The 23,860-nt window shown below is 42.6% G+C and overlaps 1 protein-coding gene across 2 annotated transcripts in view; it reads left to right on the forward strand.

The window, feature by feature from the left end:
* LOC144753085 (cytochrome P450 2D6-like) overlaps positions 1–23,860 on the forward strand; it is a 382,600-nt gene that overhangs the window by 231,146 nt on the left and 127,594 nt on the right. For both annotated transcript variants that reach the window (XM_078640876.1, XM_078640882.1), the window contains one exon: positions 7,358–7,510. In XM_078640876.1, coding sequence (XP_078497002.1) covers positions 7,358–7,510 — 153 coding nt within the window. The remainder of the gene's footprint in view (positions 1–7,357; positions 7,511–23,860) is intronic.

The raw sequence follows: 23,860 nt of genomic DNA on the forward strand, positions 1-23,860 counted from the left end.
TGTTAACATCTAATAACAAATGTTTACTGCATGAATTTCAAGGTATAAGAAAAGGTATGTGTATGCTAATAAACATTGGTTCTTAAATAATTCTGCTTAAATCTTAAATGCCTAAATGCTTCAAATGGTTAATGTATTGTACTGGGCAATGGCAGATTTTACACTGCCTACTTAGAACAACAGAAGATCTATTCCAGGAACTGTCAGCTATCTCAACACCGCCTTTTTCACAAATAAAATAGAAATGGGGGCGTGGCCGAGCCGGTGACCAACATGGCCGCCTAGCTCGAAAGCCCCGGAGCCTCCGTGCCATAAATAACATCACCCGCCTCATGCCGTTCAGTAAACTGGCCAACAACGCCGTAAAATGACTGAGGATGGGACGGTGATAATATCTGTGCCAGCAACGACGTTCGGTAGTGCCCGCAACCTGAAGATCTGGCAGCTACAGATCTGAGCCTGACGTGGCCCTCGGAGGCCCTGACAGGGGACTCGGGTGGGCCTGAGGGCGGGGCTCAGATTGCGCAACCTTGCTGTGCACTACAACCACGAGGATTGTCTGCAGAGCCAGCAAGCTGTACTGATGGTATCGGGGACCAGACTGTGGCCCTTGATCTGGTGGGGCTGAAATCTGCAACAAGCTGGATTTCCAAGGACGACGCCATAATCCCTGGTTCGGGAGCCGGTTGAGGCCTGCTTGTGCCGATTCCCATCACTACACTGCTGTGTGCGAGCGTGTGGCTGATGCTACAGTGAATCCGGCTGCCTTTTCTGAACCTGCCACACTCTAAGTACGAAGCTGTGCCGAGGGACCTTTTACCCACAATCGATGTGACGCTGCATAATGACTGGACGCACGCCTCACTGCTACAGAGACCGTATTACGCTCTCCGGATCTGGCAAACTCACCTCTCTCCTTCACTGCTGCAGCTCAACTGCTTTGTGCTGCTAAATGCTCTTTATTGAACCCATATGCCAGATGGACTGTGTACAACATTATTGCTATCTGGCTGTTCTATGACAGTCTGGACCGTATTCACCGTATAATTGGGAACTGTGCCAGATTATGCATCCGACTTGCGTGCTGGAACCTCTCCTTCCTGCCCTAGCAAAGCCCAGATTCCATTTAGGGTTGCAAACATGGGCAGTACTGACCAGAAACAAAAACAATTAAGCTTTGATGGGGGCAAGCCCTTATGGCGTGATGATGTAGACGGAACCTCTGGTCAAGATCAGGCCCCATTAGACGGAGAAGCGGCCATCTTGGCAGAGCTAAGGACAGGATTCCAGTCTATTGACTCCCGCATTGACATGCTGACTATCCGCCTTGATTACATCACTGGGCGCTTAGATGGGCATGACACTTGTTTGGACAAAGTGGAGCAACGCATTTATGATCTGGAAGACGGTCATCCTTCTAGCCAAAAATGATTAGACATATCTGAAGGCCTCATTAAACAACTTGCTATGAAGGCGGAGGATTTGGAGGCGCGCTAGCGTAGAAATAACCTGAGCGTTTCTGATATTGCTGAATCCACGAACACTGGCCCCATAACCAAGCTCATTGAAACTGTTCTAACTGATCTCTTAGGCCCTGATGCCTTTTCGGGCACATTTGCAGTGGAACGTGCTCATAGGTCACTGGGTACACCGCCACCGCCGGGAACGACCCCCCATATAATCATTGCCAAACTACTCAATTACACCATTCGGGACACTGCCCTACAACTATCCAGAGAACGCAGCACTCTCACTTACCAAGGTTCTAACATCTTCTTTTTCCTTGACTTTATGCCAATGGCCCAAGAGGCCCGTCGGAAATTCACGGATGTGAAACACTCCTTAAAAAAAGCTAACATAAGTTATGCAAGGCTAAATCCTGCCAAACTCAAGGTACAGATAGGGAACAAATCCCAGATTTTTGATACACCTGACTCTGCAGCCAAATTTCTGAAAAATCACCAATAATCAGCGCAACGTCTCGCAACTAAAGACTGAGGTCACGTTCAGAACTTGAGTCTTTGGTCCTGTACTTCCCCTCCCACTACTCTGGGAGACTGGTAGGTCTGTCAAGACCGGGCAAAACTCACTTGGCTGCATGATGATAGCTCGATCATTGATTGTTTCTATATGTGGCGGCACCACCCGAGTGTTTTGCCTCTTTCTTCAGGAAATTTTCCGTTGCCTCTACTCCTCCCTCTCTTTCCTCCTCCCCTTTTTTCCTTCCCTTCTTTATACCCTGCAGTTCCTTAGAGATTCAACAGGAGCCGCATTTTTGAGTATCCGATGGGGGTAGGGGGTGGGGGGTGTTGTTGTGGGATGTTCATTTTTGAATATAGTTTTAACAATTGTTTTGTCTTATTTGGATCATATTACTATGTGCCGCATGCTACATTTCAATCTCGCATCACTCTTAAATAATATTCTTGTATTAATGGCACTGTGAACGTGAAAGGACCTTCTATTACTGATCTACATATTAAATGTCTGTCCTGGAATGTTAGAGGGCTCTCCTGCCCCAAAACAGTTGGCAGGTACTGGCATATCTGACCCTACAGTCCATTCAGATAGCTTTTCTTCAGGAGATACACTATGCACCTCTTCCGTCACATGAATTTACAGCATCATGGGGCCAACATCGTTTCTTTTCTTGCTATTCACGTGGAGTATGTATACTTGTGCACTGTTCACTTCCATTTCACATGGTATCATTTACATCTGACCCAGACGGTTGGTTTTTGCTTGTCCAGGGTAATATTGGATGGCAGTCCTGGTCAATGTTTACGCTCCCAATATTGACAAACCTGAATTCTTTAACACACTTTCATCGCATATGGACCGTTTCGGCACCGACACAATTCTGATGGGAGGGCATTTTAACCTCACATTGACCCCACCACTGACACCACTGGATCCAGGTTGTATCACTAAACCTCAGGCCACTAAAGATCTTTTTATACTCCTGCGATCCACACTATTATCAGACCCTTGGGGTATCACTCACCCGGGAGTTAGTAATTACTCCTTTTATTCATCTCCTCATTGTACCTGGTCTCATATAGACCACTGGTATCTAACACCACAACTACTTACTGAAGTACATAGAGTGGAATATCTCCCTCTCACCATCTCAGAACACTCACCGGTTCTGTTAGAAATTGCTTTTCCATCTCTCCCCACACAACGCCCTCTATGGATGTTTGCAGCAAATGCGCTTTTGGACTCCGTGTTCCATAGCAAACTTGGAGAAGCCATAACCGACTTTTTTGAGCTGATCGAAGGTTCAGTAAAATCTCAATTTACGCTTTGGGATGCCTTCGAGGCATTCATTTGAGGTGTATGCATCTCTAAACATGCTGGAGTCTTGCAATCCATTCAAACTGAATTATCAAGCATTGAGCAAAAGCTGAAGGACATAGATGCCCGTATGCAACCTTCCCCATCTATGTCGTTACTGCGTGACCACTCAGTCTTGATGTCTGACTTCACTGATGCTGCGGCTTGGTAGGCCACGTTTTTGGGTAAATATGCCAGAGCACGAACGTACGGTGAGGGAGAGCGACCCAGCAGAACACTTGCTCACCTCCTCAGACCCCTTTACCAGTCCTCATTTATCACACAATCAGAGGTCGGTACGGACAGGCCAGTGACCACAGGGCCAAATATCACTCAAACTTTCCTTGACTACTATACCAACTTGTATCGAACGAGGTGCCCACCTACTGGACAGGCACTTGATGCATAACTTTAGTAAATAGCAATGTTGTGGGTGGAGGACGGGAAGAGTGATTTTTTAGCCTCCCCCACTGATGTGGACAAAATTAAACAGGCCATAAAAGATCTAGCTAGTAGCCGAGCTCTGGGTTCTGATGGACTCACTGGAAAATTCTACAAAGCATACCGGACTGAACTTGCCCTTCACCTCTTGGAAGTCTATGACGAATCATTACAAACGGGTGTTCTCTCACCAACTATGCGTGGAGCAATCATCACATTATTACTCAAGCATTGTAAATCCAGCCACTACACAGTGCCCTTATCAAGCTGGTTTTGTGCGGGTCGATCTACCACACTTAACTCACGTTCAATTTTTTCGATATTCAACCAAATGGACCCCACCTACCCATGGTCACAATTATGCTAGATGCCGAAAAGGCATTTGACTCCTTAGAGTGGCCTTTTGTAAGCACAGCTATGCAGAAGCTGGGGATTCCAATAGGCTTTTTAAACCTAGATAGCTTATTATACTCTTCCCCTGTGGCTCGACTTAGACAAAATGGACTGATCTCACAACAGTTTGGCTTGACTCGGGCACCAGGCAAGGATGCCTGCTATTGCCATTACTATTTACTATTGCCATGGATCCACCGGCACGTCATATCCAAGAACGCCATTTAAATCGAGGATTGCAACTTCATACAGGCCCCCTCATCACATCATTCTACGCAGATGACATTATGCTTTTTGTGCACCATCCTGAGGAAAATTTCCCCCCTCGTCTGCCAGAGGTGGTCCGATTCGGAGTACATTCGGGTCTGGTCATTACCTGGACCAAATCCGAAATTGTTGCCTTGACCCCTGGTACCCGACCCTGTGAACTTGAGTTCCCTCAGCCTTGGTGCACTGAGCTTCCCAAATATTTGGGGATATATCTACACTGTGATGCCACTGAAGTGATTCAGCTGAATTACTGAACCATTTTCAGATCTAGGGCGCTCCTAATCTCCTTCCCCTATTCATACCTGGCCAAGCTTTTGCAAGTTGCGTTCCCTCCATTACCGGGCTAAATTCAGGTGGCTATCACATGCCAGAGTGCACATTTCGATTTTTTATAGATCTACAAGCCTGACCTAGCTAATCTTGGTGGCATTCCTTTCTTTAAAGTATATACATTAGTTCATATTTACACAGTGCCCATATACACAGTTTGATTAGGCATTAGCCTTGATTTCCTTATCCACGTGCTGATTAATTCAGTAACCCTCTGTTAACTTTCCTGCTGGACTGTTAGGGTCTCTTCAAAGAACAGAGCCATTTGCATATATAGGGCACTTTCGGTTAAGCCCAACCTACTTGAATCGACTTAAAGTCCATTGAGTTTCATATGCACCACTGGAAAGTTTTCATTTGTATTCATTACCTCTGTGTTTATGCAACATTTACTCCAGCATGTGCTTGATTTTGTCCAGATGAAGACTCCTTGGTTTATTTATGGGCTGATACACTTTGAACATTGTAGCAGCTAGCTACTTCGTAGAAACTAGCTTTGAAGCAGAGGGCAAATTTATTTAACCGCTTCGCTGTGGCCGGAATTCCCCTGCTGTGCGGGAGATTTCCACGCGTGCCCGGTTCGGTCGGCACCCGGCCATCCTTCCGCACTCGCCCACCAAGACATCAGACGGCAGGGGGCTGACTGATGCATGGAAGCGGTTATATGGACTTCATTCACACTGTATAGCTTGATGCTGTATTTTCTCTGTTTGATCACTTTTTTGGTCTTATTGTTTTACTTACCAGTACCATGTGTTTATTTTGTCACACTGAGCACATATAGGTCCATTGTTTATTTGCTAAACATTTGTCTATGTCTTATGTCTTTAATAAAAAAAAATTATAAATAAAAGTAAATAGAAATGCTGATTTTTGTTAGTCCAAAGTATAACTGCATTTTATCCAAGATGTTCAAACAGTGGCTAAGCTCACTCTCAAAAGTACTATAATGTAGAATATCTTTTATCCATTTATTTAACTCACTGCAAGATGTTTGACAGCACATCAGAATCTTTCAAGCCAAATAGCAACAGCTGTCATTACCAGGGCATACGAATCAGCAGTATCATTCTGTAATTTAGGAAACTATTGATTGTTAGGGTGCATCATACCCACATATAAAGTACCTCCACCCATGGGTGTCAATTTACCAAAATGCCTGGGGTAGCAGAAGTGACTAACATACCATATGACCTTTACTTTGAGTTACATACATACAGTCTTAAACATATGCATATATTTACACACTCTCAGATAAACCGACTCACCTACAAGCATGCATACAACATACACTTAAAAGCATTTTTTACTTACCTTAGCTGTCATAGTGGGTCATATTCCAGTTAATTAAACTCTATTTTTATTACACTAACAGTGAATAATATTATTCACTATTTGCCAGCCGTTGCCAGTGCAGGTAAGAGAGGTGGGGCAGTGGGGGGCAATTTTGACATACGACGATGAGGGAAAATTCGTTGTTTATTCAATTTTCCCTTGTGGTCATCTGTCGAACCTACTCCCCCTTCCCCCCATCTGGCCCTACCGCCCTTACCTGCATCGGTCGCTGCTGCTATTTGTGTAGTAAACAGTTGTCAGAAAAACATGAAAATGGAGCTCCAAAAGAAGTCAATTAGGATGAACTGCTCCTGTGTACCAGACACTGATATTGCCACCAAGGGTTACAAAGGCAGTGCCAGGGATAGCAAGGGGCAAGCCATTGCTCGCAGCTGCGACCCCTGGTGACCCTTAAATGACATCCATGACTCCACCATTCCCATCTCAAGGCTTTCCTCAGAAGATAAAATGTGAATTAGGCCAAGAGATGTAGCTTTGGACACCTGCATCGTGGCATGAGAGCACAGAGACAGGTTGGATCATATCAGAATCTCCAAATAGAGGTGTTTATTTACCGTTTACTAAGTCTGCATGGTGGTTCCAGGCCTAGAATAGATTTTTCATAACCATTTATTTCTCTTCCCAAACATTATATATGTAGCTTTCCATATATTAATATGTAATTTATTAATGCCTATACAGAGACCACTGTCTTTGCAGACTTTGGGGTGTTTGGTCAGACAAAATAATGTCGTCTGGATGGATAAACTCAGAAAAGGATTTCCCCTCAAGGAAAGCAGGAACGTAAATATAATGTCCAGCTGGACAGGAAGACCACTGCTGCTTACAAAATTGAATTATTAGAACAATCTTCATAATAGAGGGGTTTATCTGACATTAAACTTCAAACTTACAAGTTAGTATTTTTTAGGCGTCAGTTGTTTTCTGTGAAGGTTTTTAAAATCTGCCACTTTTCACTTGTTTCGCTTTTTCCCATCTCGATATCTGATCACAAGCTAACGACCAATAGCATGCAATAACCTAAAGTTAGGCCATGATGACATTAGATTGCAGATTCCCTGATGCATAAGAGTTAGTTAAGTATGTCTCTGCACTTTATCTCCTGGGGTTCTCATTGAAAGTGTTTTTCTTATTTTTTTATATAAAACAGGAACAGTGAAACACAAGATGAAAGATCCTTAAAGGACTGACCACTCGAATATTGATGATTGCATTTTTTCCAATTGTACAGGAATGGTGCTAGCAAAGTATGGTCAGTCATGGAGAGAAGTTAGGAGGTTCTCACTTTCAACACTGAGAGACTTGGGGCTGGGGAAGAAATCACTGGAAGACAGGGTGACGGAAGAGGCTGGATTTTTCTGCTCTGCCCTCAAGTCCACAGGTGGTAAGTTTCATTTTCCGTAGAGCATCACATCTTCAAGGAAAGTATTGCATTTTAACAATCTCTGTGATAGATATTTATAACATGGATACGATTTAAGGGTTACTTATTTTGCAACTGCTAACTCTAGCTTACCCTGTGGTAGATTTGGCATTACATTTGTGACATCTGGTTCACACATAGCTAGGACAGTGCAGGGACACAAAGTTCTCCAATACAGATATTTCCAATCCCTTGCCCTTTTAGCTCATCAATAGCAAATAGGAGGGCGCTGGGGGACTATCGTAGGATAAGGTGTGAATCCCCTCACTCTTTAACACTTTTCTTGCTCCTCTGTAGTCTATTAGTTGATGCTTAGTGGAAGGAGGTGAGTTGAAGGAAAGGGTGGGAGGCATGTGGAAAGCAAAAAGGAAAAACTGGCTTTGCGTCACAACTTGAGGATACTGTGAGGCACAAGTGTGAGGGATGGTGTAGTAAGTGACGCAGGCTTCTTTCAAATATCTTAAGTTTATTGTCACTCAAGAGATTAACAGCAACATACAGCAGTGAAACTCAGTCAGGAAATAACTGTCAAACCACCAGCCTCCATATTCTGAAAAGGAATCTAGAATACAGAATCACAGGGGTTCTATCTATGGGTGCCTGAGCAGCCAGGAACCAAACCACAGAATACTACATTATCTCCCTTTTTCCCAAAACTTTAAAGAAAAGAACAATACTAAGAAGCTGAGGAATTAAAAGAATGAACAAAATAGAATGGAAGAAAGAAAAGAAAAGAAAGACCAATAAGAGAAAAAACAATACCAAGAAAATAGGTGCAAAATAATTAACAGGTAATGCTGAATAAAATAAATACACAATAAATACTTATCTAAACCTAAGAGATATTTTGCAAAATCTCATGCTCCTGCGAAGATTAGGTACATTGTTATTCTCATTTCTTGACATAGAAACATTTTTGGGATTAGAGTTGGGGTTTTCAACAGAAGTATTACAATCAACCTCCAATTCCTTTTCTTTAACCACTCTACTAACATTCCAACAATTCTTGCTGTTAACTCTCACAGCATTCCCACAAATTTTGTCTACAACACAAGGTTTTGAGAATTTATTCCGCCCTTTAGTTGTGTGAACTGGACTTTTAATCCGTACAACATCCCCTACACAAAACTAAGAGGAAGAAATGTTTTCCTTTCATCAAAATATTTCTTCTGTGTTTGTTGAGCTTTGCTAACATTCCTTCTTGAATAACCATCTACGTCATCCATAAGATTCATTTTTACCCATTTTGACATCCAACCTGAACAGATTTTGGTGGAAGGTTTCCTACCTTTCAAAAGTTCAAAAGGGGATACTCCAGTAGAAGAATGTGCAGTAGTGCAGTAAAACCAGAGCATTGAACACACCGCATTTTCTATAACACATTTACTAGCAATCGCCCATTGCACACAATTGTTTAAAACTCTATTTATCCTCTCAACGAGTCCGTTTGCTTGAGGATGATAAAATGAACTCTTCTGATGCATAACTCCACCTTGTTTCAAAAAATTCTGAAATTCTGAACTGACGAACTGCACGCCATTGTCAGACATAACTGAAGAAGGAAAACCTTCTCTCAAGAAAATATCCTTCAAAAAATTAATGATTTTATCTGTAGAAGGTTCACTGACAAATCTAACTTCTGGCCATTTTGAATAGTAGTCAATGGCTACCACAGCAAAATGAGATGAGGATGGAAGAAGATTGAACGGTCCAACTATGTCAATACCAATTTTCTCCCATTGTTTTCCTGGGAAATCAACTGGTACCATAGGTGGTGTCCTCACTCTGTGACTGTTGTCAGAATATCTACAAACAACACATTTATCAACAAGTTCATCCACACACACATCCATGTGTGGCCGCCAGAACACACCTCTCAGTCTACGTTTAGTGAATGTCTTCCCTAAATGTCCTTCATGCGCTCCATTTAACAAACATTTTCTTAAACTTTCAGGAGGTATAAGCCTTTCACCTCATAGTAGAATACCATCCTCTACTGTAAGCTCTTCAGAAACCTTAACAAAAGTTTGAAATTGATAAGACACATTTTTCTCCTTTGGCCATCCTTTTTTAACAAAGTTCATGACTTGTACGAGAGCTTCATCCTTCATCAACTCTCTTTTCCACTCAATTTCACTCACAGCGCACATTCCCTCAACATCTAATGCAGCCACAAAACTATCCTCCTGATCATCTTCTTTCTCAAATTCTGATTCATTCACTGTAACTGGAAATCGTGAAAGATAATCAGCCCGTACATTCTTTGGACCAGGTAAGTAAACAACTTCAAAATTGTATTGCAACAATTTTGATGACAATCTAGCAATTCTGGGTGTGTGCTCGTTGATTTTTTCTCCGGACAAAATAGATACCAATGGACTATGATCCGTCCTCAACACGAAATGACTTCCCCAAATAAATGGATTAAGCTTCCTGATAGCCCACCAACAGGCCAACAATTCTTTATCAATGACTGAAAAATATATTTCTGCTCCTCTAAAAACCCTTGAAGCATAGCCAATAGTGTTGTCAGTATTCCCATTTTCTTGAGTAAGGACTGCACCACGTCCAAAACCACTAGCATCCACAGTTATGGTACATTTCTTGTTGGGATCAAAAGGTTTCAGAACCCTGTCACTAACTAACTGCAATTTTATCCAATCAAAAATTTCCTGACACACCTTATCCCACTTGAAAGGAACACTCTTTTTCAACATGTTTGTCAAAGGCTGAACCATTGAAGCATAGTCTTTAATAAATCTTGAATAAAATTCACTAAGTCCAATAAAGGACTTCAAACCAGACTTATCAGTAGGTGGACTAGCATCAACAATAGCCTTAACCAACCCCGGCCGAGGTTCAACACCATCATGAAAAACAACATGACCAAGAAACTCCATCTTTTCCTTGAGAAACACACACTTCTCACTTTTGAGTACAATCCCTTTCTCCTGCATAATTTTCAAGACTTGACTCAATGATTTATCATGGCCATCCTTCGTTTCTCCGAAAATTAAAACATCGTCTTGGAACATAATGACTACAGGTGTCAGGAACCTCAATGCTCTTCGGGATCCGGGTGATGCTCAAAGGGTCCACCTCCAGACCTCCCCAAGCTTGGTTCAATCAGGCACCCAAAGCTTAGAGGCGGTCTGGCGAGGGAAAATGTAAATGGCCGGGATGGTGCGGCCTGGGAGGTGTCAATCTGGATAACAAAGGAAGAACCCGTTATAAGTACTCTATGGCACCTCTCTATCCTTAGTATTCTTTTACTTCCGATTACCCGTACCTTGCTAAGATTACCAGCGTGGAAGAACAACACTGTCACCTGATGCTCTCCTCCTGCGTGAAGCCCCTGGGAGTCTCCTACAAAAACCCTAGCACAACATTACTCCCCGTATATCTCCTGTCATGTGCCTCTCAGTCCTTAGATCCCTTCCTTGTACCTACCAGTGACACACGCCACAAAGGCTCTATAGAAACCATCAGGTAGCGCCTTAATCAGGTCCTCTTAGCAATCCAAACGATCGTTCACCACACCCCCTCTTCTGTTCAGTCACAGAAGCAAGGACAAGTATCCAAGGTAATAGCACAAGAGCCCGGAAATTAAGATAAAACTAGGAAAAGAAAACAAGGAGGCTCCTAGGAGAGGTGAGCCTAATCGCCTTACCACCAACAACCCCGGAGTCAACAGCGTACTGGGCTCCTCTGGTGGTAGAGGGCAGGCTCCTCATTAGACACCGAAGCACTCCTCCTCGGGAGAACTCCCCCACAACGATTCCTCCCAGAGTGCGGGATGAAAGCCGGCGTCTGTGTCTTCGTGACCAATTCAGCGAAGCAACACAGCGCCACCGAAGCGTATCATCCGACACGCTTCTCATATCTCGAAGCCCGTTTAAAAGGTGGCTGTGTCTTTGCGCATAACAAACACAGAGAAGCACCACAGCACACCGGAAGCGAGTCCGCCGACTCGCTCCTCCACAACGGCAGTATCAGATCCCGACCCCGAGAAGGGTCACAGCAAACAGATGTCCGTGTCTTCGCGATTAACTCTGCGAAGCACCACGGTTCCTACGAGACTAACGGGCAGCCGCTCCGTTATCAAATCCAGGACACACAAAATCCAATACAACCCGACCTCCGGGTTCAGAGTGTATATATAACTCCCTCCTCCATGCCGCCAAGACTTCTGGGACATGTAGTACCAACACTAGGCAAATGTGATGATCATTCATATCAGGATACGATGCATTTTGTGTTTTTTTGCCCATTTTATACGGGAGGCAGGAAAAAGTTTGTCACCCCATTACTAAAACATAGTGGGTTCCTGCAGGTTAAACCTGCACTACTCTATCTCCAATTAATGGAATCCTCCGTTGTCATGTTTGGGGTAGCAAACTTCTTAGTAGCATCTATCCGTAACAAGAAACAAAGATCATTGAGGCAAACATCCTCCGAATTTTTAATACCCCAAATTGAAATTATCCCCACTAATTAATTGAGATTATATATGTCGCTAAATTTGTAGCTTTTAAATATATATTGATTCAGTGTCATTCTCATAGAATCTGTAAACTATAATGTATAAATCCGACACCACTGTGCTTTGTATATATGAAATGTACATTTTTGTAAAATAATTCTTATGTATTTTTGTACTTTTGATTTATCTTGTGATTGCATAGCATACTTTTATGATTTTAAAATAATCGAATAAAGTGGATTTTGACTTGACTTGACTACCAACACTAGGCAGGCGCAGTTAACCGGGTTTCAGAACCTGACAACAGGGGTATCTTTAAACATCTGACTCATCAATCTCTGAAAATCTGCTGCCGCCGACGCAAGACCAAATGCCATCCTACAATATTGATAGCTACCAAAAGGAGGTATAAATGCAGTCAAATGTCTTGAGGAGGGATTTAATACCACCTGATGGTATGCCGATGTTAAATCCAACTTCGTGAACCATCTTGCCCCTCTGGTAAGTGATAACAGTTCTGTGATCTTAGGCAAAGGATGTAAATCAACCCAGATGTTTTTGTTCAAACTGCGCAAATCAATACAAACACGCAAGTCACCATTCCTCTTCCGTGCTACAACTAGGGGAGATAACCACAGCGATGACTCTATGGGCTCAATTATGCCTTTCACGCACAATTCATTAAGTTCTTTTTCTAAACTGTCCTTCACACTGAACAGTACACTCCTCACCTTGTGTTTGACTGGAATAGCCCCATCTTTCACCCTTATTTCATGGGTAAAATCTTTAATCATACCAAGACCCTTTCCAAAAACTTCAGGAAATGTAAGCCACAATTTTTCTGTCTAATCAGAAGAATCAACCACACTTACTTGCTCTTTTGTACGTGGTCTAAGAACCATTTGAAACAGACCCTGGTGAAACCACCCTAAAATGTTTATACCTTTTATGGCAACATAAACCTTCCCAAGAATTCTTTTCCTTTAAATTGTAACACATCCTCAAAATATCCTGCCAAATCTATTTTTCACCCCTCATAAGAAACAGAAGCCCTGTCTGGTGGTTCTAAAATTCTTTCAGTCCATGTTTCTTCAAATAACTCTTGTGTAATCATAGTTATTCTTGCACCTGAATCAACAAGCAGCGTTAGTGTGTTGCTGCCCACCCCAATTTCATCATAAGGATCAATGCATTCTGAAGAATCTCCAGTGATAATCTCTTCATCATGTACAACCATAATCATTTCTTTGAGATCATCTTGAATATTTTTGATGGTATCACTTTCTTTACTAACAATTTCAGAAACATTTCCCACCCCAATTGAATTCCCTTGACTTTGGTTTTGGACACCTGAATTTGACAACTTATAGCTTTGACAAATTTTTGCGAATAGTCCATATCTTCCGCATATTCGACAAGTAGAATTCCTTGCAAGGCAGAATTTGTTCCCTTTATTGTGAGACAAATTTCCACATCTATAACAAATGTCATTTTGTTTGTGGAAAGTGTTATTTTCATTGCGTTGAATCCTTGGTGTAGTTTTAGTCTCCTTGGCTCTGACTGCAGCAATTGCCTCCTCACTTTTCTTTTCAAGTTCTTTTACTTCTAATTTGGACATTTCAATGCTTTTAGCTGTTCGAACGTTTCTTCCAAAGTAGGATTTCCCATTGTGAGCAATTTTTGTTGGAGAGACTTATCTGTACATTTACAACTGTACTGGTCTCTAATCAACTGTTCTCTGAACGCCTCAAATTGACACTCAGCACTCAATTGTCTAAGTGTAGATATATAAGTTTCTACATTTTCTCCTGGTAATTGCTCTCTTTTGAAAAACTTGTGCTGAATAACAAAAAGACTTGGTTTAATATCAAAACGCAACTCCAGTTTCCTTACAGCATTTATATAATCATCAATGTCTTCTTCTGCATTGTCTCTTACTAAAGGAGGTAAGTGTTTATAAATCTCTCTCCCCTCAAATCCTAAAGAATGTAGAAGCAAATATTTATTTCTCTCTGCACGGTATATAGATGCACCAATCGCTCCCAAATAGGTCTCAAATGCATCAAACCATTTTTTCCATGTTATCGGGGGATTTCCTGGTGTTTCCAGAAACGGAGGTGGTGCTGAAACAGACTGCATCTTAATTTTTAAATCTTAAAATAAGATGTACAACCTTGAATTAAATACTAATTAAGAGAGAGAAAAAAAATGAAAAACAATTATAAAAAATAATAAAATTCAAAGTTTATAAATGCACTTGGTATACATTCATTGACAAACTTCAGCTTATATTCTGGTCAAATAGTTTTCTATCACATAAGCTTGTTTGCCAACCACAACTGTTGTTTTTGCCAACCACCATAAAATGGTTACACCTCCATAGCTTCGTTTAAAAAAAAAAAACTGCTTTTATTTCAACTTTCAAAGTCTTTTGACAAATGCACTGTTGTTACTGACTGTTTCAAAATTGTAGATTGTAGAAACGATATTATGCTATAGCGCTATTTTTGTTAAATAAATAAACTTTATACTTCAACTCAAAATGGCAGCCGCACGTTTCCACGTTCCTAATGAATTGCAAACCACTAGGATTCTGCCTGCACACTATGCTCGAGGGAGTTTAGATCCTGCCAAACACGACGTTATTGGTCCGAATGCATAACTGCTCATGCACGCTTCTTACTTTGCCAACCAACTTAAAATGGCTGACGCGCTTAGCACATTGCGTTTGTAGCGTGAATGTGCACTGTAGCTCGCCTTGCCAACCACGCTTTGCCAACCATGTAACTGACGGAGCTCCTCCTCACTTTTTCTTAAGTGCATTCGACCACAACTCCGAGCACTCTTTTCCTAGCGCTAAGCATAAACTTATCTTTTTCGACGTGTTGGACCAGGCGATCCTTCCCCTCAATTGTCCTTCTGTTGCTGCTTTCCTTTTCCATGATGACTTCTAAATCTGCACTGCGAGGTTCTCTGTGGGTCCATCTTTATCTCTTGAGCATCGTCGCCATCATAAATGTAGTAAGTGACGCAGGCTTCTTTCAAATATCTTACGTTTATTGTCACTCAAGAGATTAACAGCAACATACAGCAGGGAAACTCAGTCAGGAAATAACTGTCAAACCACCAGGCTCCATATTCTGAAAAGGAATCTAGAATACAAAATCACATGGGTTCTATCTATGGGTGCCTGAGCAGTCAGGAACCAAACCACAGAATACTACAGATGGCCTCACCACCATCCATTCTTTGAGAGTGACTGCGCAGAGTCCATGCCAGAGGCAGAGCAGCTCTATTAGTAAATATACCTTCACCCTGGTGCAGTGACTGTTCTGCTTCAGTCCCACAGTGGGAGGCACTTGGGTGCTCGCTACTGACTAATGCTACTTATATTGACAGGGTAGTCAATGTCCGTAGGCTTAATGTGCTCTCTCTGGGCTTGAGCTGGTGTCTGGTTTAGTCTTTTCCTCTTTTCTGTCATCCTGCCAGGTTAAAGGAGGAGAAGAAGTCTATATGTGGCCCTCGAAATAAAATAAACAATAATCAGCATTGGAGTCCTTAACCACTCCTAACCCGATACTTTCACCTTCACCTGGGAAATGAACTTTGTGAGCCAGTAAGTGACAAAAGACAAATTGTGAGATAGTGAATGAAGGGTACTTGCCTTAAGCCATAGCCCTCCTGGGTAGTGGCAGTAGGAGCCTCACTGCCCTCCTCCTCTCTGGGTTGGTCAGACCTTCGTGAGTTGCCTCTAGGTCGTGGTGTCTGTGTTTCTTCTCCTGTGGGGTCTTCTTCCTCTGCGTTTGACCGTCCTGACTCCGATGTCTCCTCTCCGGCTCCTGGAATTTGCCTTTGCTTCCCGTTCTCCGTCTCGGCGTTCTCCTCTTCTCCCTTGTTGAAGTGCATGGTCTCACGTCCTTCCTTTGAATGTGCTAGGGCCGTGGCAAGTAAAACGCTGACCTCCTCTTCCGGGTGGCCGGTCGCGGGCGCCATCTTTGAAATCCCGCTCAGGAGAGATGCCGGATTACAATTGATTTGATTGTTTTTCCATTTGGTTATAACGAGATTGCCTATAACACACATTAGGCAGGAGCCCCACCTACAAGCACAAGTTGCATTTTTCTTTACCTATTTTTTGGTCAGCCTATCAGGCACTGGAATAACTCTCGAAGTAATATCACCAAGGTATGCAGTTCCTGTTGCAAGAATAAAATCAAGAGCATATGTGACTGGACGGTCTAGTATTCAAATTGTGGGACACAAGTTTACTCATTTTGGAACTGGGGCCTTCACAAACCCGATTGGGTGTCATGCTTCATCATTAGGGTTGCTCATCATGGGGCCGGCACTGCAATGCCCGACGGGCACCCTGAAAGGAGATCTTTTTCGGAGATCTTTTATTCCAAAGCTATAATCTGAAGTGCAGGTGTAGGACTGAGGTGGTGGAGAGAGGGTAGGTTGTTTGGCACAATCGCCACAACGACACAGATGCTAAAAGTTTGTGTTCCCTCTACCATTACTTGAGGAGGCCAGAGAGCCACCTCACTTGGGTCGGTACTTTTAAAGGTACACCACATTTAGGTTTTATTAGTGATTGGTCTACCCCTACTACTAACCAGTATTCTGACCACTCTGTAGATGAGAATAAAATTTTTGTTACTGACGAATTGGCAATTGATCACTTTTGTGACAGATCAGGCAAGAAACATGTTGACATTGTCTCAGAGGTTTGCTACTTTTGTTTTTAATTAGACAAGCAGACTAATGTATTACAAAATATTTAAGAGTACTACTCAGTCACTTTTAACACTACCCCACGCACATTGCACATCAACACACTTGTTAGAAATGGGATTTCTGGCTAGCTGAGACTTGCGCCAAAGCGAGGCAGAAACCACCACCCTAGTCAGGATAAAGGAGTTACACTTCTAAAATAACCCCTGCTCACCCCCTTGGTAGCCTGGCATGAGCAGTCAGGTTTATCTTAGAGGCAATGTGTAAAGCATTTGCACATAACCAAGAGTAATACAGTGTATGCACTACAAAAGGACACCACACCAGTTTAGAAGAATATCCAATTTTTATATACTTAAGACAAGACCAAATATGATAAAAATCCAATACTATTCTTCAAAATCTTCACTTGCTTTAAAAAAAAATAGTTCTATAATGTTGATAGCTCTGTCCAGGGCTATCACGGCATCGTGAACAACAAATCCAAGAACAGTTCTGGCTGACCGCGGGGTCGCCGGCCAACTACGGTGTCGGGAAGACTCGCAAACAGTACCTTTCAGAGATGCAGGGTGATGGGGCACTTGAGTCTTTCGCGGTGCAGGTCGAGCTCCTTTCTGATGGGATTCGGAGCGCTGTCGCCAACAGGCGTCAGGTGCTGCTGTGTGAAGCTCAGTGGTGCGGCTTGCGGTGCCCCCAGGTCGCGGCCCCAGATGGCGTTCTTGGTGAGACCAGGGTCACGGTGCGAGATGGAGGTGGTGCTCGTCACGGTGCGAGCAGCGGCATTTGTCATTTCGGAAGCGCTGTCATCAGCTGATGAGCTGGAGTCGGTGGTGCTGGCATCAGTATGCCAAGGCTGCAGTGTGGGATGAGGGTGGTGCGTTATGTAACTTACGAGCGATGCCCTCGAACCACGGTGCAAGCAGCGGCGTTGATTTCGGCGGCAAGTGGCGGCCTCAGGCCAGCCAAGGCGTCCTTGTGATGCAAGGCGATGTGGAGTGCGCTGCCCACAGGTCGCAGTGCGAGCAGTGGCTCAGTGGGGGCATCAACAGGCGTCGTCGGTGAGACCAGGGTCATGGTGTGGCGTTGCGGCAGTGCCCTCTGTGGTGCCAAAGCTTAGGAATGAAGCAAGGCGGTGCGGAGTGCGGTGCCCACAGGTAGCAGTGCGAGCAGTGGCTCAGTGGGGACATCAGCAGGCATCGTCGGTGAGACCAGGGTCGTGGTGCGGCATTACGACGGTGCCCTCTGCGGTGCCTTCAGGACACGGAGTCAGCAGTGGCATCCTAGACGTCATTGAGTTGGTGTTCTTCGGGTTGCAGCACAGAAATACACAGTCCCCAGTGCTGCGGGTCGAAGAACCTGAAGTCTTTGCTGTTCCTGAGACTTCGTGAACAGGGGGCAAGCTCTACCTCAAGCCCTTGGAAAGTCTCACCAATTCGGTTGCAGAAAGTCCAGGCATTTCACTGCCCAAGACAGAAGCAGCCACTGCATGTCAGCCCTGCAAAGCAGTCATTCCTTTTGCAGCTTCTCCGGTGCTTCTTCTTGACAGTCTTCTCGTTCCAGATGAGTTCTAAAATTCAGGGGTCTGTGACCCAGCATTTGTATAAAAAAATCCTTTGATCTTTCAGACAGAGGGTGTCTGTGTCTGGCCCGAACCAGTTGGACCGTCTCTGGCGTGAATTCCTGGCAGGAGGCTGACTAGTGAGTCACACATCCAATCATGACGCAATTTACCTCGGGAGCACCAGCACCTTACCACTGATCAGCAGTGCGAAAATCATGCAGAACGTTATACCAGCAAAAACAGAGTCAAAACTGGGAGGGCCGAAAGCAAAAACTCGGGGAAAACACTCCAAAAGATGCCAAGTCTAACAACACTCATTTACACCTTGCAGCCTTAGACCCGCACTTCACTGCTTTGGAATAAAAGATCTCGGGAAAAGAGCTCTTTTTGCCCGTATGGCATTGCAGCGCTGGCCTGACGAGGAGCAAGCCCCATGTTGAAGCCTGACACTCATTCAGGTGTGTGAGGGCCCCTGTTTCAAAAAGAGCAGACTTTTTTGTCCCACCATTTGGCTACTAGACCGATCAGTCACATATTCTCTTGATTTTCCTCTGTCAAAAGGAACTACATACCTGGTTGATACTATTTGATATTTATTAGGGGCTCGCATGCTGGACCTATTTACGCCACTGGACTTAAACCCCCCCTCCCTCCATTGGTGATATGCTGGAATTACTCTGTTATACCAATCTTAGCGCAGAAAAAATTACTCACTACTACTATATTACCTGAGGCAGAGGGGCACAAGACACTAGAGAACTTGCTGGAGTTGAGTAAGGAGGAGCAGAGGAACTTGAATGAATATAAAATTTAGATTAGAAAGTTGGATATGCACTATTTGCTGCCATAAGTATAATCTTGGAATGATACCATATTTGTTCTAATAATGCAAGGAAGAGACGAGTTGAAGAAGGACTGTATCACATCATTAAGAATGTTAGCATCCAGCTGACAATTTGGAGCCTCAGTAAAAGAAAGAGCTTTTCTTTGAAGTGCAATAGTGACAGGATACGTGTAAAGCTGTGGTTGAAAGATTATTCACCCTTAGAGGAAGTTGCAGTGACTGTGAAAATAGTTGAACACATGTTACAGTGAGCTGTTGAGCTGTGTGAAGAGAAAAAGATAGAATTATTTGTGAAATAATAGACAATGAGAGTGTATGTGTAGGAAGTATTCATAGGAAGCACAGGATGCGAAAAAAGGTTTGAGGGCTTGTGTATCTTTTGTGGGAATGATGGCACAAAGCTGATGGAAGAACCTGCTTAGCGATAGGTGCCATTATAAGTGGTTGTGGGAAAACAGGGAATTATGCTAAGAACTGCTAAAACAAGAAAAAGAAGTAGCCACTCAAAGGTGTAATTGAGATCTATAAAGGCATAATGTTGCAAATTAGTAACAGAAAACAACGTGGAGAAGGTAGAGAGAAACTTCACACTAATTTTGTGAGAATAGTTGGGGTGGTAGTAGCATAAATTTCGATTCACGCTCATATGTAACCATTGTGTTGAAACAAACTTGTGAAAGATACTTTCGTTTTGTAGGAAAACTGAAAAAGATGTACGTCTCCTGGTAGCTACAGAGGAACTCCTAGCAAAATGCTTGCTTACTTCAAAGCATGTCTGGTAGTATGTGGAAGACTGCCGGCAGGGACAGTGTAGGTGTCTCACAAAGAAGATGATATTAGTGGTTGGCCGCATCAGAGACCTTTAGAAGTAGCATTTAATCCACACGCTACACCCAGATACAAATAGAGGAGGCGACAGAGAATAATTTGTGCATAGTTGACAAATGGAAACATTTATGTAGGGAAGAATAGGGCTGTTCAGAAGAATATAAACACCAAATAAAGATTATAAGGGAGGTTGTTCCTGTGGTGTCTAAGGTCAGATGGACTCAGATTGCCATCCGGAATGAAGTTGAGAAGGAATAAGAACATGTGTCTGATCTAGTGTGTAATCAAGCAAGTAAATAATGGCTTGCTGTGACTGTTTTAGACTAAAAATGGATGGCAGGATTCAACTACTCGATTTAAGGTCTTTTTACAGAGTAGTAGTGGTGGACAAGCTTCCACTGCTCAATGTCGATAAGAAAAATCACACATTTATCAAAGACAATGTATTTTTCCTGGCCTGACCTCACCTCAGCCTCTCATCAGGTGACATTGGGTGAGTGTTTGGAGGTTAAGAGCGTTCTTTGCATATGTTCAACTCGATACAGTTCACTCTGGTATCGACTGCAAGCGGGAAACATCCATTGCAGCTCAGTCATTACATTACATTGATTTTACAATGCAACTGTTACAATGCAACTGCCTTTTCATCGCATGCCATTGCAACGCATGCCGTTACAACACGTCACTACAATGCATGCCATTAAAATGCACACCATTACAATTCTTTATTAGGTAAGTACTGGAGATATTTAAGTTTTAGGGTGGGTATGGATTTTGGGGTAGATGGCAATAGTAATGTTTACCCCTACACTATCCAACACTTTCCCTGCAATTGCACTCACTGGAGTGGGAATAGTAAATTGTACTCCTACACTGTCCAACACTTACCCTACTGTTGCACTCACTGGAGTGGGAATAGTAATTTTTACCCCTACACTATCCAACACTTACCCTACTGTTGCACTAAACGTATTATGCGTTGTAATGGTATGCTTTGTAATGGTAGTTATTAAAAATGCGTTGTAATGGCATGCGTTGTAAAATCATGTGATGTAATGGTAGTTGCGATGTAAAACCTGCATTGTAAAAGCATGCATTGTAATTGCTTCTGTTGTAACGTCATATATTGCTGCAAGCATTTCTCAAAAGTCCATGTTGATCCTGCTGCAAGGCATTGCAGGAGTGTAGTGCTGTCAGGATGATTTATTGGTTTCTGGTAACACGGGGGAGAGAATGATGTTTGTATTAAATAAACTGTTGGAAGCAGGCCTGATACTAAAAAAAGAGAAGTGTAGATTCAGAGTGAGGGAAGTAAACTCTCTCGAGTACTATATAATGAATGAGAGAGGAACCTACATGCAAATGTGAGCTTGTTTATTTTTAGGCATGGTAGAATACTCCAGTAAATTTATAAGGAATTACATTGTTAAAACTACCCATATTAGGAGGTTGTTAAATAAGAAAGTCGAATTTGAATGGTGCCTTAAGTGTCAAAAGGAATTAGAGTTAAGGAAAATGGAGTTAGCCAAGCCTTTTGGGGGCTTTCTTCATACAAGTTCTAAGGATCGTGGAACCATTCTCTCACAGAAATTCTCATTCTTTGAAGCCTTTATGCAACATCTCTTGCATTGGCTAAATTTAGGCCTACACACGTAGCTTTTGAATATTAGTAACCATTCATTGTGCTTGCCAACGATTCTTTTCTGCAAATCTTGCTGTTTATGTCTTGACCTAGTGATCTGTGCCACGTAGGTACCTCTTATTTTCTTGTGCAAAAGGTGGCTTTTCTGATGAAGGCGTGTTCTGCCGAACGCGTGAAGACGACACTGGATGATTGATATTTCAAGCCACTGATGGTATCACCACACAGAGTATCATATGATATAAATATATCGCAAGGATAAAGAAAATAATATTGTAGTAAAGTCAGTAAACTTTTACTACAAAAATGGATTGATGCTAGAATTGTGAAAAGCAAATGTTAATATTTTTCTTGTTAGTTACAGCACATTAATTGTGGAAGATTTATACACCTATTATTAATATATTAAGGGTGAGAGGTATGATTGAAAGTGTGAATGTAATGTTTAAGTCAGGATGAAAACGCATTTCTAGCTTTCTTTATGAGTGGAAAAAATAAGATCACAATGAAGATTACTGAACAAATTGCATGTTTTTAATGAACTTTTTTTTATAAATATTGATTGTTAATAAAAAATAATTCGTTCGCTTCACCCTACACATCTCTTCTTTTGATCCCAGCAATGTAGATAGGAAACCAGTCTGTGAATTTGTGAGTTTTCGGGGTTGTTATACATCCCTTCCCTTGGAATGTCCGTAATAAGCAGGGTGTCTCCAGTCTTACATTACTCCTGCAGAGGAGAAAGAGCGTGAAGAAAATGATCATATGCATCCAGGATGTTGAGAGGTTCAGAAGTTCATTACACAGTGATCAACAAAAGAGACATTTGCCAAGTATTGGGTTGTAAACAGATTCAGGAATTTGACCTGAGCCACTACGTTCAAAGGGCCTTATTTATTAGCCCTTTATGCCGCCGTTGTGTCACTTTTTGTGACACTGTGGCAGCATAAAAAATGCGCCTCACTGCCATATTTACAAAGTGAAGCATCTAGGCAGAAGCGTCACTTTGTAACTCCTGCGCTGCATTATACCTGTGAGAGGTATAATGTATGCAGGGTGGGCGTTCCACCAAAAAAGGCTTGTAGTATTGGCACAGTGAAATCTCTGAGATTTCACTACGCCACTTCTAGGATGCCACTGCATCAAATCCTTACGCCTGCTTCACAGCAAGTGTAAGGAGTGATGCAGACTGTTTCATATGGAGCTTGATCAATGTAAAAGGACACTTTTCTGGAGTTGCATCTATTTTGCGACACACCCCAGCAATGTGTCACTTTTCTGCAGCCTTTCAACACTTTTCATAAATGAGGCCCAATGCATGCATGCATCATAAACCCCAAAATGAGGTGTGTATGCAGAAAGGGTTAGCCTCTATCTCATCCAGAATTAGAACGTTGGCTATTGTGCTTCAAGAATTTTGCTTCATGTTACAGTTCATACCAAGTGAAAGGAATTGTTCAGCGGACTGCTTGTTCAGTTTGGTTGTAAATGAAATGGTGGAGTCAAGTAGTAGAGGAGTTGGCTGATGATCTGAATGTGTGCTAAGTGACTTTAAGGGCAGAGATAGAAGAAGATCCTAAAGGACATATGGAAGTAGACAGTGTACTTTCCAAAATCTTTCAGGCTCTACAAGACAGAGATGAGAGAGAGGTGATTGCAAGCAGTGGAGAGAGTGTGCTGGATGATTGAAGATGAATTCTCTGTTTAGAAAGGAGCATTGTTTTAAAGGTACTATTTTGATCCTTTCTGTAGATTGTAGAAGAAGGTTGTTGACTTTTGCATATGAGGGCCAGTTAGGCATGATAGAAACCAAGAATAGAGTGAGAACGGGCTTCTGGTGGACAGGTATTGATTGTGAGGTTGAAGGCATAGTGAGACAATGCATTGAGTGCAGTACTTTTGGTAAAGGACTGAAAGTGATACAAATGCACCCTGTGTGTAGAGATTTGGCACTTTATCCATGGAAGGAGGCCGCCATAGATTTAGTTGGTCCCATAAAATGAGAATAATGCACTCCATATCTAGTAGTGCTTTTAGTTTTTATTCTAGATAGGTAGACCTAGTTATAGTCTTATGTGTGATGGACATACCTATAGAAGCAATCGTAATTTTTTTTTATTCTGAGGTCAGAGCTCTCCTAAAAGCCTACTTTCGGACAATGGTGTCTAATTTTGTTCAGCCAAGATGCAAAGCATTCTTGTGAGTTGTGGGTTCGACTA

This window comes from Lissotriton helveticus, chromosome 1_1, assembly GCF_964261635.1.
Source record: "Lissotriton helveticus chromosome 1_1, aLisHel1.1, whole genome shotgun sequence".
Classification (NCBI taxonomy): domain Eukaryota; kingdom Metazoa; phylum Chordata; class Amphibia; order Caudata; family Salamandridae; genus Lissotriton; species Lissotriton helveticus.